This window comes from Rattus norvegicus, chromosome 9 (genome assembly GCF_021556685.1).
Source record: "Rattus norvegicus strain SHRSP/BbbUtx chromosome 9, alternate assembly SHRSP_T2T, whole genome shotgun sequence".
Classification (NCBI taxonomy): Eukaryota; Metazoa; Chordata; class Mammalia; order Rodentia; family Muridae; genus Rattus; species Rattus norvegicus.
Window position 1 is genome coordinate 11,245,950 of NC_141542.1, and position 19,393 is coordinate 11,265,342.

The 19,393-nt window shown below is 39.7% G+C and overlaps 1 protein-coding gene across 1 annotated transcript in view; it reads left to right on the forward strand.

Annotated features, from left to right (window-relative positions):
- Nucleotides 1–19,393, forward strand: part of Kcnh8 (potassium voltage-gated channel subfamily H member 8) — a 426,523-nt gene that overhangs the window by 266,010 nt on the left and 141,120 nt on the right. Inside the window, 2 exon segments of the mRNA NM_145095.2 lie at nucleotides 13,102–13,259; nucleotides 18,630–18,837. Coding sequence (NP_659563.1) covers nucleotides 13,102–13,259; nucleotides 18,630–18,837 — 366 coding nt within the window.

Sequence of the window (19,393 nt, forward strand, 5' to 3'; positions counted from 1 at the left end):
TGCTTTCCTTTGAGTCCCATGGACTCCACGAAAAGAAAAATCCATGTAATCTCTGAAGCAGTATTTAAATATGTTGGAAAACTGAAAGGAATCATTTCAGTTGTAATGAAGGTTGTACAATAACTGGATTCTGAGACCATGTGACACCTGTACACTTGTGTCACACACTGGGGGTACTTTGGTATGGTCAGTTTAAGTCTAACCTTGGCTCTAAAGGAATGGTAATAGCGTTCAGAAGTGGTCTTCTTTACTGTATTAAGATATTTAACATTTCTTTTTAAAAGTAGAGAAGGCATCTTGGTTCCTACAGGGAAACAACATACGGGAAAGAAGGAGTCTTATGACAGCCACACCCTTTCTTTCATTGTACTTCGTTGTGAAATCTAGCAGATTAGAGATTGCATGGATCCACCTCACTTCTAGTCTTCTCTGCCCTAATCTTTTGTTGTGAGTCCCATTGTTCTTGCATGCTGCTGTCTCCTACTGGCTCTATTGCTCTTTCCTTTTCCTGAATCATTCACTTCAGAGTGAGGAAGAGAGACAAATACTGACAGGCTGAGGAGGGATCAGATCATAGAAAATTTTACACCTTATACCAATGGTTTATTCCAGTCCTTATTATCCATCCCCCGAGTCTCTTGATCAATCTGTTCTCTGTTTATCGTCTCCATTCCTCCTGTCCCAAATGTTCTGGGACAAAATGCTATGGTAAAAGCAGTGTCTCCTGAGCAATGGAAACACTCAGTATCATTAGAACATCAGCCACAGCAGGTTTACTTAAGTGTCTCTCCACCCATGCTAGACCACATCAATTAATTTTTAAAGAAATGGTTAAACCAAGTTACTAACTATTTATATGCAGTGCACATGCTCCTGTGCACATCATTATATTTTAATTTACTTTTAAACAAGTAAGCCAAGATGACTTTTAAATTATTTCTCACCTGTCATGAAGGCTAATAAAGTAATCTACTTATTTACACTCTATCAAATGTAACTCCTCCCTTTCCTGTTATTTAGGACAATGGACATTTTATTTTTATTTTTTTTATTAACTTGAGTATTTCTTATATACATTTCGAGTGTTATTCCCTTTCCCGGTATCCGGGCAAACATCCCCCTCCCCCCTCCCCTTACTTATGGGTGTTCCCCTCCCAACCCTCCCCCCATTGCCGCCCTCCCCCCAACAATCTAGTTCACTGGGGGTTCAGTCTTAGCAGGACCCAGGGCTTCCCCTTCCACTGGTGCTCTTACTAGGATATTCATTGCTACCTATGGGGTCAGAGTCCAGGGTCAGTCCATGTATAGTCTTTAGGTAGTGGCTTAGTCCCTGGAAGCTCTGGTTGCTTGGCATTGTTGTACATATGGGGTCTCGAGCCCCTTCAAGCTCTTCCAGTTCTCTCTCTGATTCCTTCAACGGGGGTCCTATTCTCAGTTCAGTGGTTTGCTGCTGGTATTCGCCTCTGTATTTGCTGTATTCTGGCTGTGTCTCTCAGGAGCGATCTACATGCGGCTCCTGTCGGTCTGCACTTCTTTGCTTCATCCATCTTGTCTAATTGGGTGGCTGTATATGTATGGGCCACATGTGGGGCAGGCTCTGAATGGGTGTTCCTTCAGTCTCTGTTTTAATCTTTGCCTCTCTCTTCCCTGCCAAGGGTATTCTTGTTCCCCTTTTAAAGAAGGAGTGAAGCATTCACGTTTTGATCATCCGTCTTGAGTTTCATTTGTTCTAGGCATCTAGGGTAATTCAAGCATTTGGGCTAATAGCCACTTATCAATGAGTGCATACCATGTATGTCTTTCTGTGATTGGGTTAGCTCACTCAGGATGATGTTTTCCAGTTCCAACCATTTGCCTACGAATTTCATAAACTCGTTGTTTTTGATAGCTGAGTAATATTCCATTGTGTAGATGTACCACATTTTCTGTATCCATTCCTCTGTTGAAGGGCATCTGGGTTTTTCCAGCTTCTGGCTATTATAAATAAGGCTGCAATGAACATAGTGGAGCACGTGTCTTTTTTATATGTTGGGGCATCTTTTGGGTATATGCCCAAGAGAGGTATAGCTGGATCCTCAGGCATTTCAATGTCCAATTTTCTGAGGATCCTCCAGACTGATTTCCAGAATGGTTGTACCAGTTTGCAATCCCACCAACAATGGAGGAGTGTTCCTCTTTCTCCACATCCTCGCCAGCATCTGCTGTCCCCTGAATTTTTGATCTTAGCCATTCTCACTGGTGTGAGGTGAAATCTCAGGGTTGTTTTCATTTGCATTTCCCTTATGACTAAAGATGTTGAACATTTCTTTAGGTGTTTCTCAACCATTCGGCATTCCTCAGCTGTGAATTCTTTGTTTAGCTCTGAGCCCCATTTTTTAATAGGGTTATTTGTTTCCCTGCGGTCTAACTTCTTGAGTTCTTTGTATATTTTGGATATAAGGCCTCTATCTGTTGTAGGATTGGTAAAGATCTTTTCCCAATCTGTTGGTTGCCGTTTTGTCCTAACCACAGTGTCCTTTGCCTTACAGAAGCTTTGCAGTTTTATGAGATCCCATTTGTCGATTCTTGATCTTAGAGCGTAAGCCATTGGTGTTTTGTTCAGGAAATTTTTTCCAGTGCCCATGTGTTCCAGATGCTTCCCTAGTTTTTCTTCTATTAGTTTGAGTGTATCTGGTTTGATGTGGAGGTCCTTGATCCAGTTGGACTTAAGCTTTGTACAGGGTGACAAGCATGGATCGATCTGCATTCTTCTACATGTTGACCTCCAGTTGAACCAGCACCATTTGCTGAAAATGCTATCTTTTTTCCATTGGATGGTTTTGGCTCCTTTGTCAAAAATCAAGTGACCATAGGAGTGTGGGTTCATTTCTGGGTCTTCAATTCTATTCCATTGGTCTATCTGTCTGTCTCTGTACCAATACCATGCAGTTTTTATCACTATTGCTCTGTAATATTGCTTGAGTTCAGGGATAGTGATTCCCCCTGAAGTCCTTTCATTGTTGAGGATAGCTTTAGCTATCCTGGGTTTTTTGTTATTCCAGATGAATTTGCAAATTGTTCTGTCTAACTCTTTGAAGAATTGGATTGGTATTTTAATGGGGATTGCATTGAATCTGTAGATCGCTTTTGGTAAAATGGCCATTTTTACTATATTAATCCTGCCAGTCCATGAGCATGGGAGATCTTTCCATCTTCTGAGGTCTTCTTCAATTTCCTTCTTCAGTGTCTTGAAGTTCTTATTGTACAGATCTTTTACTTGCTTGGTTAAAGTCACACCGAGGTACTTTATATTATTTGGCTCTATTATGAAGGGTGTCGTTTCCCTAATTTCTTTCTCGGCTTGTTTCTCTTTTGTATAGAGGAAGGCAACTGATTTATTTGAGTTAATTTTATACCCAGCCACTTTGCTGAAGTTGTTTATCAGCTTTAGTAGTTCTCTGGTGGAACTTTTGGGATCACTCAAATATACTATCATATCATCTGCAAATAGTGATATTTTGACTTCTTCTTTTCCGATCTGTATCCCCTTGACCTCCTTTTGTTGTCTGATTGCTCTGGCTAGAACTTCAAGAACTATATTGAATAAGTAGGGAGAGAGTGGGCAGCCTTGTCTAGTCCCTGATTTTAGTGGGATTGCTTCAAGTTTCTCTCCATTTAGTTTAATGTTAGCAACAGGTTTGCTGTATATGGCTTTTACTATGTTCAGGTATGGGCCTTGAATTCCTATTCTTTCCAGGACTTTTATCATGAAGGGGTGTTGAATTTTGTCAAATGCTTTCTCAGCATCTAATGAAATGATCATGTGGTTTTGTTCTTTCAGTTTGTTTATATAATGGATCACGTTGATGGTTTTCCGTATATTAAACCATCCCTGCACTCCTGGGATGAAGTCTACTTGGTCATGGTGGATGATTGTTTTGATGTGCTCTTGGATTCGGTTTGCTAGAATTTTGTTGAGTATTTTTGCGTCGATATTCATAAGGGAAATTGGTCTGAAGTTCTCTTTCTTTGTTGTGTCTTTGTGTGGTTTAGGTATAAGAGTAATTGTGGCTTCGTAGAAGGTATTCGGTAGTGATCCATCTGTTTCTATTTTGTAGAATAGTTTGGATAATATTGGTATGAGGTCTTCTATGAAGGTTTGATAGAATTCTGCACTAAACCCATCTGGACCTGGGCTCTTTTTGGTTTGGAGACCTTTAATGACTGCTTCTATTTCCTTAGGAGTTATGGGGTTGTTTAACTGGTTTATCTGTTCCTGATTTAACTTTGGTACCTGGTATCTGTCTAGGAAACTGTCCATTTCCTGAAGATTTTCAAGTTTTGTTGAATATAGGTTTTTATAGTAAGATCTGATGATTTTTTGAATTTCCTCTGAATCTGTTGTTATGTCTCCCTTTTCATTTCTGATTTTGTTAATTTGGACACACTCTCTGTGTCCTCTCGTTAGTCTGGCTAAGGGTTTATCTATCTTGTTGATTTTCTCAAAGAACCAACTTTTGGTTCTGTTGATTCTTTCTATGGTCCTTTTTGTTTCTACTTGGTTGATTTCAGCTCTGAGTTTGATTATTTCCTGCCTTCTACTCCTCCTGGGTGTATTTGCTTCTTTTTGTTCTAGAGCTTTTAGGTGTGCTGTCAAGCTGCTGACATATGCTCTTTCCTGTTTCTTTCTGCAGACACTCAGCGCTATGAGTTTTCCTCTTAGCACAGCTTTCATTGTGTCCCATAAGTTTGGGTATGTTGTACCTTCATTTTCATTAAATTCTAAAAAGTTTTTAATTTCTTTCTTTATTTCTTCCTTGACCAGGTTATCATTGAGTAGAGCATTGTTCAATTTCCAAGTATATGTGGGCATTCTTCCTTGATTGTTATTGAAGACCAGTTTTAGGCCGTGGTGGTCCGATAGCACGCATGGGATTATTTCTATCTTTCTGTACCTGTTGAGGCCCGTTTTTTGACCAATTATATGGTCAATTTTAAAGTAAGTACCATGAGGAGCTGAGAAGAAGGTTTAGGATAGAATGTTCTATAAATATCCGTTAAGTACATTTGGCTCATGACTTCTCTTACTCTGTCTACATCTCTGTTTAATTTCTGTTTCCATGATCTGTCCCTTGATGAGAGTGGGGTGTTGAAATCTCCTGCTATTATTGTGTGAGGTGCAATGTGTGTTTTGAGCTTTAGTAAGGTTTCTTTTACATATGTAGGTGCCCTTGTATTTGGGGCATAGATATTTAGGATTGAGAGTTCATCTTGGTGGATTTTTCCTTTGATGAATATGAAGTGTCCTTCCTTATCTTTTTTGATGACTTTTAGTTGAAAATTGATTTTATTTGATATTAGAATGGCTACTCCAGCTTGCTTCTTCTGACCATTTGCTTGGAAAATTGTTTTCCAGCCTTTCACTCTGAGGTAATGTCTGTCTTTGTCTCTGAGGTGTGTTTCCTGTAGGCAGCAGAATGCAGGGTCCTCGTTGCGTATTCAGTTTGTTAATCTATGTCTTTTTATTGGGGAGTTGAGGCCATTGATATTGAGAGATATTAAGGAATAGTGATTATTGCTTCCCGTTATATTCATATTTGGATGTGAGGTTATGTTTGTGTGCTTTCATTCTCTTTGTTTTGTTGCCAAGACGATTAGTTTCTTGCTTCTTCTAGGGTATAGCTTGCCTCCTTATGTTGGGCTTTACCATTTATTATCCTTTGTAGTGCTGGATTTGTAGAAAGATATTGTGTAAATTTGGTTTTGTCATGGAATATCTTGGTTTCTCCATCAATGTTAATTGAGAGTTTTGCTGGATACAGTAACCTGGGCTGGCATTTGTGTTCTCTTAGGGTCTGTATGACATCTGTCCAGGATCTTCTGGCCTTCATAGTTTCTGGCGAGAAGTCTGGTGTGATTCTGATAGGTCTCCCTTTATATGTTACTTGACCTTTTTCCCTTACTGCTTTTAATATTCTTTCTTTATTTTGTGCGTTTGGTGTTTTGACAATTATGTGACGGGAGGTGTTTCTTTTCTGGTCCAATCTATTTGGAGTTCTGTAGGCTTCTTGTATGTCTATGGGTATCTCTTTTTTTAAGTTAGGGAAGTTTTCTTCTATGATTTTGTTGAAGATATTTACTGGTCCTTTGAGCTGGGAGTCTTCACTCTCTTCTATACCTATTATCCTTAGGTTTGATCTTCTCATTGAGTCCTGGATTTCCTGTATGTTTTGGACCAGTAGCTTTTTCCGCTTTACATTATCTTTGACAGTTGAGTCAATGATTTCTATGGAATCTTCTGCTCCTGAGATTCTCTCTTCCATCTCTTGCATTCTGTTGGTGAAGCTTGTATCTACAGCTCCTTGTCTCTTCTTTTGGTTTTCTATCTCCAGGGTTGTTTCCATGTGTTCTTTCTTGATTGCTTCTATTTCCATTTTTAATTCCTTCAACTGTTTGATTGTGTTTTCCTGGAATTCTTCCAGGGATTTTTGCGATTCCTCTCTGTAGGCTTCTACTTGTTTATTAATGTTTTCCTGTGTTTCCCTAAGTGTGTTCATGTCTTTCTTGAAGTCCTCCAGCATCATGATCAAATATAATTTTGAAACTAGATCTTGCTTTTCTGGTGTGTTTGGATATTCCATGTTTGTTTTGGTGGGAGAATTGGGCTCCGATGATGCCATGTAGTCTTGGTTTCTGTTGCTTGGGTTCCTGCGCTTGCCTCTCGCCATCAGATTATCTCTAGTGTTACTTTGTTCTGCTATTTCTGACAGTGGCTAGACTGTCCTATAAGCCTGTGTGTCAGGAGTGCTGTAGACCTGTTTTCCTCTCTTTCAGTCAGTTATGGGGACAGTGTGTTCTGCTTTCGGGCGTGTAGTTTTTCCTCTCTACAGGTCTTCAGCTCTTCCTGTGGGCCTGTGTCTTGAGTTCACCAGGCAGCTTTCTTGCAGCAGAAAATTTGGTCTTACCTGTGGTCCCGAGGCTCAGGTTCGCTCGTGGGGTGCTGCCCAGGGGCTCTCTGCAGCGGCAGCAACTAGGAAGACCTGTGCCGCCCCTTCCGGGAGCTTCAGTGCACCAGGGTTCCAGATGGTCTTTGGCTTTTTCCTCTGGTGTCTGAGATGTGTGTGCAGAGAGCAGTCTCTTCTGGTTTCCCAGGCTTGTCTGCCTCTCTGAAGGTTTAGCTCTCCCTCCCACGGGATTTGGGTGCAGAGAACTGTTTATCCTTTCTGTTTCTTTCAGGTTCCGGTGGTGTCTCAGGCAGGTGTCCTGCTGCTCCTGGGCCCTCCCCCACGGGAGCCCAGAGGCCTTATACAGTTTCCTCTTGGGCCAGGGATGTGGGCAGGGGTGAGCAGTGTTGGTGGTCTCTTCCGCTCTGCAGCCTCAGGAGTGCCCACCTGACCAGGCGGTTGGGTCTCTCTCTCACCGGGTCTGGGAGCAGAGAGCTGCTGCGGGCCGGGATCCGCGGGTGTGGGACTTCCGGTAAACACAGAACATGCCCGGTCCTAGAGAAATTCTGCTTCCGTGTGTCCCAAGCTCACCAGGCAGCTTTCTTGCAGCAGAAAATTTGGTCTTACCTGTGGTCCCGAGGCTCAGGTTCGCTCGTGGGGTGCTGCCCAGGGGCTCTCTGCAGCGGCAGCAACCAGGAAGACCTGTCAACTTTTTTGCTTTTCAGCTCACACCCAGAACTAGTCAATGGAAAGGGGGAAGAAATACTTCGGAAGTTGAAAACAAGAAAACAACACATCCAGTGTTTCTTCATTCTTTGCCATTAATTGTGCTACATAAAGCATGGAGACAACAAAGCAAACTATCTCAGGAAGTAATTAATTACCTGTGATCTGCATCAACAGAGAATTCAATTATGTTTTCATTTTAGTGCAGTGGATTAGGATCAGCTCTTTATAAAGGCTGTAAACCACAGTGTTCCCATAATCCTCTGTCTCTCGGCTAATGGCATTAAATATCATTAAATAGGATCCATGGACCACCATGGATGATATGTCAGATGTCAATACATGGGAATATAAAGATTTTGAGGAGGAAAAGTCTTTTCAGTTAATTTGCTATGGATTTGGTAGTGTTTTTCTTAGATCAACCAATGTGTGTTTGCTACCTTATTGTTACTATGAATGGAATTCCAGAAGGACTACTAAAATCTTTATTTTTAGCTCACAGGTTTGGAAGTTTTAGTTCATCATAGTCGTGAAGCCATGACAAATCTGTTCACATCATGGCAGAATGTGTTCAGAGTGAGGCTGGTCTGCAACCATTCCACCCTCAGTGTACCAATCACCGATGGTAGAAACCAAGCAGGATCAGACCTGTTAGGTGCTTTGGTGGAGGAGAATGGGACATACGATATCCAGGGAAAATCTGCTCCTAATGACCTATTACTTCTAGCACTGCTCTGTTCCTTACATTTCCAGAATATCTCTAAAGAGTATCACTGTCTGAGGACCAAGAAATATTATAAGTAAACTATAGTGTGTGTGTGTGTGTGTGTGTGTGTGTGTGTGTGTGTGTGTATGTGTGTTGTCTTGGATAAGTGTACGATTTAATAAGTAGAATCAAAAGTTGCATGAAAACATTAATGATCATACCTCTGTGTGGCTAGTCATCTAGAAACATAAACTTTCGTTGGTGCACATGCTTGTGTATGTCTAGAATGACTTGGTGAAATCAGTACTCTCCTTCCCCCACACACTGTTTCCAGGAATCTAACTCAGGTCTTTAGTCTTGGCCAAAGTAGCCTACCTGCTGAGCCATCTTTGTAGATCTATCACTTTAATTTATTTTATATGATATATAATATCATATCATATATAAAGCATATGTATATATATGCTTCTTAATTGGCACATGGTAATTATATATATATCTGTGGAGCTGCTATGTTTATGCTGTATAATGGCTGAATACATCCACTGTAATGAGAGAAAGAAATTCTCTTCTGTATTCTCCAGTTAATAATAACCATAACCATGAGTAATTTTAAAAAAATTGGGTTTTGTTTATTTTTACTATTTTATTAAATGTTTAGTTTTAAATACTTTCTTTATTCCTGAGAATTTCTCTTTTTCTTATTAATCCTTCCATTCGTATATATCTCAAATTATCTCCCACTTCCTGGTTACCTATCCACAAAATCCCCTCTCCTTTGCCTCTATGAGACTGCTCCCCCACCCTCCCACTCTCTCCCACCCCACTGCTACAGCATCCCCCTATGCTGGGACATCAAATCTCCACAGGATCAAGGGTGTCCCCTTCCATAGCTGGAGCCACGGATCCCTCCCTGTACATTCTTTTATTGGTGGTCTAATTCCTGGGAGCACTGGGTGGTCCAGTCAGCCTACATAGTTCTTCCTATGGGGTTGCAATCCCCCTCAGCTCCTCCAGTCCTTCTGCCAGCTTCCTCACCGAGGTCCCAACCTCACTCTGAAGATTAGCTCCAAGCATCCACATCTGCATTGGTCAGTTGTTGGCAGAACCTCCCAAGGAACAGCTACATACCAGATTCCTGTCAGCAAGCTACTCTTGGCAAAAGCAACAATGCCTGCAGGGTTTGGTGTCTGTAGACAGAATGGATCCTCAGGTGGGGTGGTCCTTCAGTTTCTGCTCCATTTTTTGTCCTGTCTTTCCTTCAGACAGGAACTCTTCTGGGATAAAAACTTTGAGACAGGTGTATGGCCCCATCCTTCCACAAGAGGCCTTGCCTATCTACTGAAGATAGTTTCCTTAGGTTCTAACTCCCCTTCACTGTGCATTTCCGCTAAAATCATCCCTGTTGGATCCTGGGAGCCTCTCCTTTCCCTGCCATCTGGGACCGTCCAGTGGCTATTCCCAGTTCCGCACCCCCACTGTTATATATTTTTATTTGATTCTCTAACCCTCTATACCTCTCACCCATCACTTCTAGTACATTCTTCCTTTTCCTCTTTCCATCCAAGATACTTCCTCTCTCTCCCACCCTTGATCATCCTGTTCCTCCCTCCATGCAGGACTGAAACATCTACACCCTGGTCTTCCTTCCTCCTAAGCTCCATATGGTCTGTGGGTTGTATCATGGGCATTTTGAGCTTTTAGTCTAATATCCACTTATCAGTGAGTACATACCATGTGTGTTCTTTTGTGTTTAGGTTACCTCATTCAAGAAGAGATTTTTAGTTCCATCTGTTTGCCTATGAATTTCATGAAGCCATTGTTTTTAATAGCTGAGTGGTACTTCATTGGGAAAATGTACCACATTTTCTGTATCCATTCTTCTGTTGAGGAACATCTGGATTCTTTCTAGTTTCTAGCTATTATAAATATGGCTCCTGTAAACATAGTGGAACATGTGTCCTTGTTATATGTTAGAGCATCTTTTGGGTATATGCCCAGGAGTGGTATAGCTGGATTGTCAGGTAGGACTATTTTCTCAGGAACCACCAAATTGATGTCCAATGTGGTTTAACCAGCTTACAGTCCCATCAGAAACTGAGGGGTGTTCCTCTTCCTCCATTTCCTCACCAGCATCTGCTGTCACCTGCATTTTTGATCTTAGCCATTCTGACTAACATGAGGTGGAATCTCAGAGTTGTTTTGATTTACATTTCCCTGATGATTAAGGATGTTGAACATTCCTTTAGGTGCTTCTCTGTCATTTGAAATTCCTCAACTGAGAATTCTGTTTAGCTCTGTTTTTAATAGGGTTATTTGGTTCTTTGGAGTTTAACTTCTTTGTACATATTGGATGTTAGCCCTCTATCAGATGTAGGATTGGTAAAGATCTTTTTTGCAATCTGTTGGTTGCCGTTTTGTCCTAATGACAGTGTCCTTACTTAGCTCTACAGAAGTTTTGCAGTTTTATGAGATCCCATTTGTTGATTCTTGATCTTAGAGCATAAGCCATTGGTGTTCTGTTCAGCAAATTCCCCCCTGTGTCTATGTGTTCCAGGCTCTTCCCCACTTTATCTTCTGTTAGTTTGTGTGTATCTGGTTTTACGTGGAGGTCCTTGACCACTTAGACTTGAGCTTTGTACAGAGCGATAAAAATTGTTCGATTTGCATTCTTCTACGTGCTGACCACAAGTTTAACCAGTACCACTTGTTGAAAAGACTATCTTTTTTTTCCATTGGATGGTTTTGGCTCCTTTGTCAAAGAGCAAGTGACCATAGGTGTGTAGGTTCATTTCTGGGTCTTCAATTCTATTCCACTGATCTATGTGCCCGTCTCTATACCAATACCATACAGTTTTTATCACTATTGCTCTGTAATACTGCTGGAGGTCACGGATGGTGATTTCCCCCAGAAGATTTTTTTTATTGTTGACAATAGTTTTCGCTGTTCTGGATTTTTTGTTATTCCAAGTGAATTTGAAAATTGCTCTTTCTAACTCTATGAAGATTTGAGTTGGAATTTTATGGGGATTGCATTGAATCTGTAGATTGTTTTGGCAAGGTTTTTACTATATTAATCATGCCAATCCATGAGTATGGGAGATCTTTCCATTTTTGAGATCTTTTTTGATTTCTTTCTTCAGGGACTTGAAGTTCTTGTCATGTTGGTCTTTCACTTGCTTTGTTAGAGTCACACCAAGATATTTCATATTATTTGTTACTATTGTGATGGATGTTGTTTCCCTATTTTCTTTCTGAGTTCTTTTATCTTTTAAATAGAGGCAGGCTACTGGATGTGTCAAAACACCTGGGGGTGGGGGTGGGGGTGGGGGTGGAGCTGCAACTGGAACATGGACTGAGGGGGTGGGGATCCAGAGCAAAGACTCTGCTCCAGGCACAGGTGCAAACCAGAAGGAGTATTCTTGAGAATTTCATACATAAATAAAATGAAACATTAACATATCACATCACATTATATCATCATATCACCGCTATCTCCCTGTTCAATTCCCCTAACAAAATACCTTCTTGTTCATTTTGATGTCATTTTGATGGGCCATAACCAATGAATAGGTTTTAGCAGTCAACACTATAATCATGGTGTCAATAAATCCCTCACTTCACAGAACACTTTTTAATAATTTAAATTAGCCACAGAGAATCCCAATTATCAGATAATGCTGATCCATTCTGTAGCTCAGACTTTCCATTGTTTTAAAGTTATTTTAATTCTTAGTTACATTAATTGATTTCCCCCATGTATCCTGATTTGATTTGTGAGGAGTTGAAACAATGTATTGTCCCAAAATAAGACTTAGAGAGTAATGTCTGTCTGTTAGAGTCTCCTGACCACATGTGCCTTCCTTTTACATGTGTACCCATCCTGAAATTCTCTGAGACCTGCATGCACTTTGTCTTAAAGAAAATATACATCTTAATTTACTTAACCCAGAAAGTAAGACATCAGCCTAAGAAATACTCAACTTTGATACAGAGGACTTTCAACTTAAGAAAGCATGCTTGGTTGTGGGTTTGTCCTATAAGTATTACTCATAGGGTGTTGACTTTGGTAAAGGGCTCAATAAACACATAACAAAGAATTGGGAGGGAAAACTTGAAAATTATTGCATAAAATACAAGAACAGAAGGGGACATTAGCAATATTTGTAAAAAGCAGCTCTTGTACTAGGTAAGAAATGTGACTTAATGTCAAAGGTGAATTTCATATTCACACAATGGTTTTTTTCAATTTTGTTAAATGTCTAGTGTTGCACACATGGCTGCTGTTAGCCAAGTTGATCCGGAATACTTTGTTTCTCCGTCTTCCATTGAGTGAAACAATCTCCTGACAAGCTCTAGAATATTGCACACTGGGCATTGGGTAATCTCACTACTGCGCTAATGGCTGGAATTGTGCAGCATCTGAACAGCGTTCAGTGTCTTTTGCCTTTTTTCAGTATTTTATTTTTTTCATTACATTCAAACCATCTCATTTCCATTGAAACCATAAGGGTACTACTCTGAAATAGCTTGAAATTACTTTTTCTTTGATTTCTGTGTAATTTTATATACATTTCTTCCCTGACTGCTGGCCCTCCCTCCCTCCCTTCCTTCCTTCCTTCCTTTCTCTTTGTTTCCTTTTTCTTCTTTGCTTTCTTTTTAACAGTATTATTATTATTGTCCACTCTTCCTTTTCTTTCTCCTCTTTTCCTCATTTTTTCTCAATTGTCTTTTTTCCCCAAGCAGATATTATTCTAAATTTCCGAACAACTTATGTCAGCAAGTCTGGCCAAGTTATCTTTGAAGCGAGATCCATTTGCATCCACTACGTCACCACCTGGTTCATCATTGATCTGATTGCTGCCCTGCCCTTTGACCTCCTGTATGCTTTCAATGTCACAGTGGTGAGTAGACATCTTCCACGTGGCCTTTAAGAGATGTGTTTGATTTTCATATATTTACCATTAAATGCTCCCTGGGGTTTGTGACCTCTGTAATAAGTAGGTGGAGATGTTTTGTGATGAACAGACCAGATTCTCCACTTGAGAAAGGGAATTCCTTCTGATCTCTTCCTTCAGTACTCAGAACTGTCAACATCTAGTGCGTTGGTGGCCCTGGGCAAATAACCAAGAAACAGGGCACACAGAGCAAAGGCACAAGCAACCGCACGCAGTTGCAACTTTACTGATCCTTATATAGACACGAATATGCATTACCTCAATTTCCCCTTTGGCGAGATACCATTAAGATCATTATTTCCACGATACCAGGAACAACTGAGGCAATACTAAACAAAGAAATAAGACTAAGCAAAGGCTTCTCCTTAAAATATTTATATAACAAATCAGCTGGAGAGACGGCTCAGTGGTTAAGAGCACTGACTGCTCTTCCAGAGATCCTGAGTTCAAATCCTAGCAACCACATGGTGGCTCACAACCATCTGTAATGAGATCTGGTGTGTCTGAAGACAGCTACAGTGTACTTACATAACAAATCACCCTTCTTCCTATTATCAAAATATACTTGTCCTAACCCAGAGAGCATGAGAGCCGCTTCCACAGAAACAGAACATAGCAGAACATAGTTTAAGGTCAAGTGAGAAAAACATTTTCTTCTGAAGGGCAGCATTCCAGCCCCTATGTGCACCTGTCATCAGTCCTTACTTGATCCTTCCTGGGAGCTGTATTTCTATGTCTCCACACAGAACTAGAGAGAGCATATCCAGAAAGAAAGCCTGCATCTGTCATAAGTTTTGACTCACTAAACAAATCTTTTGATACCAAACCACCTCTAGGGATAGAATCATCACTTTAGATTTCTGAATAGGAATTGGCTGAAGAATGTGTTGGAGAAATGCAAAATATATTTTTCTCTTTTTGTGATCTCTGTCTCTCTTTATACTTTCACTATTCATTAACAAGGCTAACTGAAGGCTGATCACACGAACTGGAATGCTGGAAATACAAGTAAGGGAATTCAGCCGCTTCAATGGCACATTAACACTTGTACTTTCTGTTCTTTCTTCTTCTCAGTCTCTTATTATCCTGTTTTCTCACAAGGAAAAAAGTGTTTCATTTGCACTAGCAACTATTTTTACATTCAGTGAACACTTTTAAAGACAGTGCTTATAAGTGCTTCCTTATAACAAGAGAGATGTTTAGGATTTTGACATGGATTTTGATTTGGCAATGTTTTTTTTATTGTTGTTTTACTTTGTTTTAATTATAGTAACCAACGTTAGCCTGTAAAAACAAATGTTCTAAACGTGAGTTCAAATTAAACAAATTCCCTTATCAGTTGATAGCTCTTCATATACGTCACTTCCTTTTGAAGACTTGTTAATTTTGAAGCCTTGTTAATTACCTATGTTGTAAGAATTTTCTTTCTCTTTTTTTTCTTAATTGGGAGATTGAGGGTGATATTGTCAGAATAAAAGCTACCCAAAAAAAGTTAGCACACAATATGAATTTGCACGATATTGGACAGTGACCTGGGCTTTCTAAACCAGTTTTAAGATGAATTTGTCTAGATAGGTACCGTAATGAAGGTAAAGTGACTACAAGCAAGGATTTTACAAAGCTTCAAAATAATCTAAAAGGAGTATATGTCACAAAAGTTTTATTAAAGCATTCTAAATTCTTTGGTCAAATTACCAAATAAATTCTGTTTAATACAATCTGATTTTAAATTAATTTGCTAATTTGCTACTGAATATTAATAGAATTTTTCTGGTCTATTTTTCTCTGGGTACTGAAATAGGATGATTTTAAATATGTATATAATATAGAATATAAATATGTACAAGAAATATTCAGTGTATGTTTCTATACTGTACTGCTAACATCATCATTGTCTAATTAACAGGCAAGATTCTCTTACTTGGTGACCACTTGGCCAATCCCCTCCCCCTTCTCTTCAGTGTCTTGGGAATCTTAAATAAAGGCTGTGTGAATAATGCAAGTCAGAAAAGAAAACAAGAGGGCAAAGGAACTTTCTACTAGAGATACTGCTCCTACTTTTAACAAGCCTGGTCATTTAAAAAGCAGTACAAATCTGCTGTCCTTAACTAAAGTAATAAGTATAAAATGTTCTATTTGAAAAGAAGAGCTTGTCCAAGATATCCTGTTCTTTTTCTAACAAAACATGTGATGAGAACAACTCCTAAGAAGAAATGTCCTTAGACATAGAAACTAAAAATAAGCCAGCTCCTAGCAGATTTAAAATGTGTCCAGTGAATACATCTCCATAGCAGACACTCATAATGCACATCGCCCTCTGCAGTTTCGGCCCTCACTGCTACTAATTGGCAAATGTTTTCAATACATTCATACAGTCACCTATGGAAATCCACTGTGCACCTCGCTCTGAAAGCTTCTCACAGAGACAAAATGAGGAAGGACAGATAACGTAGAAAGACAAGGGTGTGGATTATTTGTCTTCTGAGCAAAAAAAAAAAAAAAATCAAAACTTTTTTATTTTGATTTGGCACATGTTTGTTGTTGTCATCGTTGTTGTTGTTTCATTTTGTTATATCCAGTTAAAAGAAAAAACTGCTACTAGAGACTTTACACTTGTCCACATGTGGCTAATAATTCTCACTCCTGAAAAATTCAGGATATTGATCTCAAAAAGCAATGAGAAACATGAGGTCCCCCATTCTTCAAAAACCTCCATCCTCATTCACAGCAGAAAGTTGCTGACTCTTAGGTGAGCAATTGCTTTTTTTGTTTGGAATGTCCCAGCATATCACCAGGGTATGTCGTCCTGAACTGGAGTTCACATGCCTTGCTTTTGGAAATGGTGATAGAAGCAAAGCTCCACATTTTTCACTGAACCACTCCCCCTGAGACCAGAGAAGATGAGGCATCTGAATCACTCCGGATTCAGATGACCTTCCCTATTGGGAGTTCCGTACCAGGCTTCATTTCACTTAAAATTGTCATCTATCAAATTCAGCAACCTATTAAACAACATTCATTCATAATAATTCTCTAAGTGACAAAGTCAACAGTATAAAATCCTTGCAGGTGATCCTGTGATCCATACCAGCTTGGTATATGGTAGATGAGGTATTCTTGCTGCAGGGAAAAAGGAAACTAAACTTGACCATAAAGAGTATGGAGAAGAAATAAAAGAGCAGCTTCCCCAGGTGCCTTTAAGATTTTCTTTTATTAGGGCCTGTGAAATGACTCAGCAGATAAGTGTCTGCTACTCAGCCTGATGACATGAGTCACATCTCAGGTTTCCACATGGTACAGAGAGTGTAATCATTGTTATTGTCATTCATAAGAATGCCCTTCTACATAGTGGAAATTTCATAATTTAAGAGTTAGTCTCAAACAGTTCAAAATAAAATAAGATATTGGCATTTATGTGCAAATAGAGGGCTAAATAAAATGTTTCAAGAGTGAAAAACAAAAAAGAAAAGAAGAAAAGACTATTTCATTTAAGTGCAGAATAATTCACAAGGCTGGAATTGAGCACAGTTTTTTGAGTATCTGTTTATCTGCTGAGATTTGAGCATCTTACATCTTAATAATCTGTCCATTCATTCCTTTTTGTTCATTCATTCTTTTTTGTTCGTTCATTTTTGTATCATTTGCTCATCTTTCAAATATTAGATAATGTTCTATATGTTTTAGAGATAAGGGAAGATGGGTAACTGAGGAGAGAATTAAAATCAACTGACCTGCTGATTTGTAGGCAATCCCCACTGAGGAGACTGACTTCATCTCTGCTTATGTTCTGTACAGGGAAGATACATTACAGCCACATGCTCTAACCACCTTCCTTACTTATAGTTCCATCCAAGAAATTAAATGGTCTAAGGGTCTACCAAACTCCCTTTCTGTGTGAGTTGATACTCTGTGTTTTCTACTTAATGTTCTCTAAAGTCTATGAAGATGTCAGAGAGCATGTGTTAACCTCACCTCTCTTCAACATTAATTCCAACCGTGCCTGTGTTCACCAATGGTGTTTCAATTAATGCCTAAATTCAGGGCAACAGTCCTTGAGTTCTAAGTCTATAATTTAACTATTTATAAGTTAAATGTATTTAACTCTTGGAAAAGACATGGCATAGGAGATGCAGCAAACGTTTCAAGTCCACTTCATTTTGGCTTTATAACACCCCAGAGAGAAGCTGAATGTTTTCTCTGATCATCGATAGTGTTAGAAGACAGGTAGGCTAGCAATTGACACAGCAGGTGCCACTGGTACTTACTCGAGTTTATGGGTCAGTTTTCTAAAGGAAATGAATCTTTCCAGGTCCATGTGGGCTTCATGAAAACCTAGCCTCAGAAAAATGAACACCACAAAAGTCTTAAATTAAAATTAGCTTCATTATGGCTTTCATTTGATATTTATGAATTACTATTGCAACTCAAATATATTATCTGTAGAGGGAAAGCAAAATTGGCACACTTGTCCAAGGTGACAAAGAAGTCTTACACTTGGTGTGTTTTAGCTGTGCAGCAGTGTATACAAAGTTGTATATAGTCAGTGTTTTAGTCAGGGTTTCTTTTTTTTTTTTTTTTTTTTTTTGGTTCTTTTTTTCGGAGCTGGGGACCAAACCCAGGGCCTTGCGCTTCCTAGGTAAGCGCACTACCACTGAGCTAAATCTCCAGCCCATTAGTCAGGGTTTCTATTCCTACGCAAACATCATGACCAAGAAGCAAGTTGGGGAGGAAAGGGTTTATTCAGCTTCCACATTGCTGTTCATCACCAAAGGAAGTCAGGACTGGAACTCACACAGGGCAGGAAGCAGGAGCTGATGCAGAGGCCATGGAGGGATGTTAATTACTGGCTTGTATCCCCTGGCTTGCTCAGCTTGCTCTCTTATAGAACCCAAGACCACCAGCCCAGGGATGGCACCACCCTCAATGGGCTGGGTCCTCTCCCCTTGATCACTAATTAAGAAAATGCCTTACAGTTGGGTCTCATGAAGGCATTTCCACAACTGAGGCTCATTTCCCTGTGATAACTCCAGCTTGTATCAAGTTGACACACAAAACTAGTGAGTGTAGTCAGGTAGAAAACAAAGTCAATCATAGTTAATAAAGTTAAGTTTTTGTGAGAACAATAACCTCTGAAACTTTTAGCCTATATTACTTCATCCTTTCACTTCTTGATATAGTGTCCAAAAAGCCAAAACACAACAGCACGATAAGCCATGATTATTCTCCTCCCAGAAACTTTCCACCTTGGATATGAGTTACAGAAAATGCTGTCCTGGGGATGTGTCTTCAAAGCTATGTTGCTCTGTCCCACCACAGGTGTCCCTCGTACATCTTCTGAAGACTGTTCGGCTGCTCCGTCTTTTGCGCCTCCTGCAGAAGCTGGACCGTTATTCTCAGCACAGCACAATTGTCCTCACCCTGCTCATGTCCATGTTTGCTCTCCTTGCACACTGGATGGCATGTATCTGGTATGTCATTGGAAAAATGGAGAGGGAGGACAACAGCCTTCTCAAGTGGGAAGTCGGTAAGGGCTTCTGTCATGTTTTCCACTGTTAAAAGGGAATGTTGTGTCAACTTTGGGGAACATGAAAGTTGTATTTGTGTATATATTATTCTATTCATTTATATATTAATTTTTTGTTATATTATGTTACATCGGCCATTTCTGTCTGTGTATATAGTGTATAATTAGTGCATTTTTAATACTCTGCCACTCTCCTGTTCCATACCCCTCCCTACTCCTTTCAATCTTCTTTGTCTTCTATATAATCTTATAAATACATTCCTTCTTACTGACTTTTTTTTTCAATTTAAAATACAAGTGATGAGTGTCTTCTTCAAGAGCCTTGCATTGTTAGCAAAATTTATGAGGTTCACTTTTAGGCCAAAGAAACTTAAGAACGATCTAAGTTGTTCAAAATGACTAGCAAGCATGTGCCAATTGTTGGTTAATTTGCAATCTACTTTGGCATTTTGCTAGTGCAGAGCTAATAGCAGTAAATCATGAGGAATGGCTTTGTGACCCTCACTAAGCTGTTGTTTATATCTGGGCTGGTCTTCTAAGGGAAAAGAAGATGAGC